This window comes from Uloborus diversus, chromosome 6 (assembly GCF_026930045.1).
Source record: "Uloborus diversus isolate 005 chromosome 6, Udiv.v.3.1, whole genome shotgun sequence".
Classification (NCBI taxonomy): Eukaryota; Metazoa; Arthropoda; class Arachnida; order Araneae; family Uloboridae; genus Uloborus; species Uloborus diversus.
This window is the reverse complement of record NC_072736.1, coordinates 119,372,211-119,378,887: the sequence shown is the minus strand read 5'-3', so window position 1 is coordinate 119,378,887 and position 6,677 is coordinate 119,372,211. Positions and strand designations below refer to the sequence as shown.

At 36.5% G+C, this 6,677-nt stretch overlaps 1 protein-coding gene across 4 annotated transcripts in view; it reads left to right on the top strand.

Annotated features, from left to right (window-relative positions):
- The window catches only part of LOC129224027 (interferon regulatory factor 3-like), a 74,706-nt gene extending 68,391 nt beyond the window's left edge, over positions 1–6,315 (top strand). For all 4 annotated transcript variants that reach the window (XM_054858421.1, XM_054858424.1, XM_054858423.1 and 1 more), the window contains 2 exons: positions 1,597–1,747; positions 6,033–6,315. In XM_054858421.1, the coding sequence (XP_054714396.1) occupies positions 1,597–1,747; positions 6,033–6,151 (270 nt within the window). In that variant the 3' untranslated portion in view covers positions 6,152–6,315. The remainder of the gene's footprint in view (positions 1–1,596; positions 1,748–6,032) is intronic.
- The last annotated feature ends 362 nt before the right edge of the window (positions 6,316–6,677 follow it).

Genomic DNA, 6,677 nt, shown 5'->3' with positions numbered 1-6,677 from the left:
CCGCCAACCTTAATACAGAAGGCACACAGGTTTGAGGGCGCATAAAAAAATGAAGGCGCATACATGAAGGCATATAATAGAGCGCAAAAAAAAAAAAAAAAAAAAAAAAATCCCTCAGGAAGGGCAAAAAAAAAAAAAAAAATTGAATTTTTGGCATCTTGAATTCAAATTATGTTTTTCGCAATCACCAGCGTGTGTGTGTATGAATGCGCGTGTGCGTTTGTGTAGGCGCATGTGTGTGGGTGCGTGTGTGTGTGTATGCAAATGTGTGCGTGTTGCGTATGCAGTGCTGTGTGTGTACGCGCGCGTGTGTGTATGTAGGCATATGTGTTTGTGTCTGTGTGCAGGCATAAGTGTGTGTATGTGTAGCATAAAAGCTTATTAAGCTACGTAGCACTAAATGCTTTTGAACAAGCTCGAACAACAAATAAGCATATGATGCCTGTAGACAGCTTGCTATGCTATTTCTGTGTATGCTAGCTGAATAGTATGTGATGCTTGCTAGCATAAAAAAGCTTAAAATAGCTTATTAAGCTACATAGCACTACATGCTTTTGAACAAGCTTGAACAGCAAATAAGCATATGATGCTTGTAGATAGCTTGCCATGCTATTACTGTGTATGCTAGCTGAATAGCATGTGATGCTTGCTAGCATAAAAAAGCTTAAAATAGCTTATTAAGCTGCGTAGCACTACATGCTTTTGAACAAGCTTGAACAGCAAATAAGCATATGATGCTTGTAGATAGCTTGCTATGCTATTACTGCGTATGCTAGCTGAATAGCATGTGATACTTACTAGCATAAAAAAGCTTAAAATAGCTTATTAAGCTACGTAGCACTACATGCTTTTGAACAAGCTTGAACAGCAAATAAGCATATGATGCTTGTAGATAGCTTGCCATGCTATTACTGAGTATGCTAGCTGAATAGCATGTGATGCTTGCTAGCATAAAAAAGCATATCATAGCATGAATAACTAGCAGACAAAGCAAAAAATAGCAAAAGCTAGCATATTTCTGTTGCTAGTAATAGCATGAATTTTGACCTGGGGTGGGTCTTCTTTTTTCGAGCATGGCTGTAGGAGGTTCAAATTAATCTTTGTTTCCTTTGGTGGCTTTCTGGGAAATAGAGGCTCTTGCAAAAAGTTCAAGGTGGAATGCTCTAACTTTATTTGGCTCCTGATGTCTCCATCAAGTTGGAGCGTTGATGATCTTTTAAGCCTTTTCCTGTCTTTCCATTCGTTGAACACTCTGGTGGAGATATGGTCTTTATTGTAGCAATGTAGTTTGTTGGTGAACTTAATGGTTAATTCTTAACATTAAAACCATTTAATTATCAGTTCTTGTTAAACAATATGTATTTTATACCGTTCTGAGGAAATTCATGTTCAAGAAACTCGACCCCCCAAACGAAATGCTGAAATGCCGCCCCTGCATACAAGCCGCCTATATGGTCGCAGCGAACTATAGTTGGAGCAAACTTTGCCTGGCAGCATTGTGAAGCCGACGCAGATCCGAATCACAGCCTTACGATGCAATCAGGTTAGGTTTGCCCCAGCTATAGTTGTTTATTTATCTTTTTTTTTTTTGTATAGGAATGGGCATTACTCAAAGGACTGTGGGATCCTTACGACGACAGTAATCTGACAAAAGCAAAGCAAAGGCTGAGGGCAGCGCTTCTTAAGTTGAAAACTGTAAAGTGCGTCGACAAGGACAATGAATTTCGTTTGTACCAGATCATCTCAGGTATGACTACAAAATTTTCTCTGATTAGAATGAAATCCCGTTGCAGCGAATGCCAAAATAACAAAATTTCCGTTTCAACGAAATATATTTTCAGTCCCAATTCAATTTCCATTACCTTGGCTTGAATTCCATTACAACGAAATTCTCGTTACAACGAACAAAGTTTGCCGTTCTTGGGAGTTCATTGTAACGGGATTTGCCTGTATTAACATAAAGAAGTAACTGCAAGTTGTAATGTTAAAGAAATTGTCGTTATGGCAGACTTCAGGTTGTTGGCGAATTTTCCAAGAATGGTCAATAATCTTCATTTGATAATCAGAGAGCTGAATTCGAGAGCGACATTTTTGACGAGATGAACATGTTCACATTTCATTTGAACATAGGTTTTTATTTCACTCTTCAAAAAACTACTCTTAGTGATGAACTCATTACATCATCAAAGTGATGCTCATTTTTGTGTCTCCAATAAGCACTTTCATTGTACTCGTACCATTGTTTAGTCAGGGGTGCCCTACTTGGAATGGGGGGGGAGGGGTCATGAGCGCAGTCTGCGCCATTGAAATTGTTAGAAAGGGTATTTTGAGGGGTATTTTTCTCATTTTTGGGGAGGACCCTTGCTTTGGAAGGAGGGATCATCTCGTTGTTTGGGGGGGGGGGCTTGCTGTTACGGGGGAGGGTACCCCTTCTTTAGTTGCTTTCTGTTCAAGTGTCAATTTTAAAAATTAAGGTTAGTAATACGAATATGAGCCAGGGCTAAGACGGAACTACATGCAATAAACCAGCAGTCCGGTTATCCCATTCAGAAACTGCGAAATTTAGGACGAAAATGCTGTCTCTGGATGGGATAGCTAGACTATCGGGATATTGCATGCAGTTACGCCTTAGCCCCGGCTTAAGGGCGGCAACTTACTGCTTTATACTCAAGCTTTGCCTTCAATTCACAAGTTGAACTTCACCATGTCTGCGAACTCTCGCTGGTGAGATAAATTTATTTTATCTACCAGTTTGTTGGCATTCTCAGCTTCAATAAGAGGACATCTGCCTCCAGCTCAGTTATTTCCTATTCCAGACTGATGAGTCCATACCAAGTACGAAACTGCAGTCTCTGGATGCGTTAATCGGGCTGTTGGTATGTTGCATGTAGTTCCGCCCTGGTCCTGGCTCAGGGGTGGTAACTTACTGCTTATATTCGAAAGTAGTCTTAGGAAATGAATTTCAATCAAGGCTAAAACTCCAACAGTTGCGTAGATCTTCTGACAGATCCAAATTGTACGTACTTAATGGCTTAATTAATTCTTTTTGATGGAACTTTTTTGTTTTGATGTAACTACTAGTCTTACTTAATAGGATGCGTTATTTAAAATTAAACATTTAATTTCAAATTGCATCAATATTGATTTTCGCAACGGTTGACGAGTTACTAAGTTCATTGTTTTGACCAGTTTGGCGGAAAATGTAGAAAATGAACCGTGACATACCATATCAATAACAGAAAAGGAGCCCTCCTACCGCTCTTTTGTAAGCTTTCGTGGCCTAAACAAGAGTACAGTGCTGGCCAAATTATTAGACTAAAAAGTCTTTTTTTTTTGTTTTGTTTTTTGTACACTATTTGTATTAAAATACTTTTTATTTTACTGTTAAAGTGCATTACATACTGTACACTGATCATTACTTTATTTTAGCATAATTTAATGTTTGCAGGTGGCAGCACTGTCTGCTTTGTTTATGTTCTTTGTTTATCTACCTACCAGGAACATAACCTCAATCAGCTTAAACAGTTCACTAGTTTTTTTATTAGTGTGTTCTGTTATATTTAAAGTTAGTTTTAGGTAATTAGTGAGTATGTGTATGTGAGTATACATAATAGTGAGTATAAACAATTTTTTACCTCCTTTTTTAAAAAGTTTTAAGAAATGGTGTAAACCTTGTGAAAAGTATGCCAAAAAGACTTAAAATGCTCATCAAGAACAAGGGAATGCATACTAAATATTAGATAATTATTTCACTCTTCGTTAATGTGTCTATAGTTATGTAATCAATAAAGAATTTGCTTTTAAAACAGTCTTAGTCTAATAATTTGGCCAGCACTGTACAAATTCTTTTCCGCTGAAATTTTTATCCTTTCACCTTAATACAATATTTACAAGACCATAATTTCAAAAAAGATTTATGTAATACTAGTGGTTTCCGCACGGCTTTGCCCGTAATAGAAAAATGGAAAGGTCTTTTGGTTCGCCTGTATATCTACAAATAATGTATGGTGAATTTTCTCGCCAATTGGCTTGTACCCTTGTTACGGTTCCACGTTATGATAATTTCGTATCTTGCCAATTGGCTTGTGTCCATGTTACGGTTCCACGTTATGATAATTTCGTAATTTACTCGTCCATCTTATGATATTTTTGATCTTAAAATTGGAATAGAAAAAGAACCACATCGAATTTTCGAAAAATCGCTTCGATTTGCACACCCCCATGCTACAAACTAACTTTGCCAAATTTCATGAAAATCGGCAGAACGGTCTAGGCGCTATGCGCGTCACAGACATCCTCCGGACAGAGAGACTTTCAGCTTTATTATTTTTTTTTTACTAATAATAAAGCTGAAAGTCTCTCTGTCCGGAGGATGTCTGGATGTCTGTAGGATGTCTGTGACGCGCATAGCGCCTAGACCGTTCGGCCGATTTTCATGAAATTTGGCAAAGTTAGTTTGTAGCATGGGGGTGTGCACCTCGAAGCGATTTTTCGAAAAATCGATTTTGTTCTTTTTCTATTCCAATTTCAAGAAAAAAAATCATAAGATGGACGAGTAAATTACGAAATTATCATAACGTGGAACCGTAACACTAGCCAATTGGCGAGATACGAAATTGTCATAACGTGGAACCGTAAGATGGGTACAAGCTAACTGGCGAGAAAATTCACCATACATTATTTGTAAATATACAGGCGAACCAAAAGACCTTTTGATTTTTCTATTACGGGCAAAGCCGTACCGGTATCACTAGTTAGTAATAAAGACGATATGTTAAGAATTTGGATTTTAAAACTTTTCGTAAATAACTTATTCTTTCTCTTGTTGTTGAAAGTTATACTTGTTTATTTTATGCTTTACGCTTTTACTAAAAGCTCTTAGCTTTTCTGATGTTTCGAGTAAAATAAGCCCCTAGATTTGTTACTAAGAAATGTTCATCAAATAATACAATGACATCTCTAATATTTATTTTTTCCAAATTAATGCACCATGCATAAAAATTGCTCTAACTGATAATATCATTCTTGAAGAGGATTAAACGTACGATATTGGGGTTGTTTCCTTCAGTCAAAAGTACTACTTTTAGTCACTGAAATTGTTAGAATAAGCAAAAATAAATAAATAAATAAATAAAATAACATGGACCCAGAAAATTCTTTCATTTTCCCCACAGTTATTTTTTAATTTTTTAAAATGTCCGATTTTTCAAACAAGGCGTGGTCTATATGACGTCATAAATGATGCACTATGGCGCATCTTTGTACCGCGTTTCCACGTTATGATAATCAAGAAGCGAATTAAAATTGCGCTCTACGCTTGCTATCAACCATATCGTTGCCAATACACGTAAGTAAAGATGCGAATTTAATATTTTGCTCTGTGAATGGCAACACAGAATGGCATTTCATCATTTTTGATGTCATCGACAAGGGGCCGTGGTAGCCCGATCGGTAGAGTGTCGGATTCGGGGCCGAGTTCGAACCTCGATGGTCGAAGACCCACCGTCGTCATTAAAGGGAACTGGGCGACGTTAAATATGCTCGTGGTCTCAATGTCCTCCAAGTGGAATGATACCTCTGGGGGTGCTAGCACCAGGTAGCTATTAGCTCCTGGACTAGTTCTAAATTCTCATTAACTGTTCGATCCGGTGATTGTGCTGCCATCTATCGGTATATAAAATAATGGAGGCAAGGCACTTAGTATGCAGTCCTCGACATAAATACAGTTGTAGTCAGTTGTGACTCTGAATAGGAATAGGATGTCATCGACAAGAGATGTAAACAATGAAAGCTCACCGATTTAAGTAATTTTTTGAAAATATTAAACTTAAACAAATTATTAAAAAAATGGTTAGATCCTATGTTTTTCAGCATATTCTTTCAGGAAAAAATACTTTTAAAATGTTGGAAATGACCCCATTAAGATTAAAACGGTTCATAGTCTCATTTGAAGCCATTCTGGAATATATAACATTATCGTGCATTCAATATGGAATACTAATATATTACATTTCTTTCTCTTTCAAACATAGGGGCGGCTATTCCCCATAGGAGCCCTACTCAGCTGTTCCCAGAAGAAGATGAATTAGAATCAATCATCAACTTTATATTGAAAGATTCTACGAGCTATGAATTTTTCAACACATTTTAAGACTTCCTGCATGCTGCATTTTTCATCATGTGTATAAATACATTTTTTCTTGTGTAAATACAAATTCATTTAAGGACTTTTTCTTCACTAATATCACACATTCTACAAAACATCATTTCTGAAAAGTTATTAATGTACATATATAAATAAAAAGTTTTTGTTAAGTTTTGAGTTTTGTTTTGCAGTGTTGTTATATTGTATCAATTAGACTATGTCATCGATTCGAAAAATTGATTTCGAAAGATTCCTCAATTCAGGTGGCTTCTGAAAATTAGACACATTTTCAAGTAACTCTCTTCGTGAAAATAAGCACTAGGCTAGTTTGCGAATTCGTCCAATGGTTATCCGAAATACGAAAAAGGATTGATTAAACTGGTTGGAAAACATTTTTAAAGCACATCTATGTATGCATAATCAGATTAAAACCTAATATTTAGATACATTGTTAAACGAGTTAACTTTGAAGGTACAAGTGTGTATCTCTCTCTTTTTTTTTTTTTTTTTTTTTTTTCAGTTTACTTTCGGC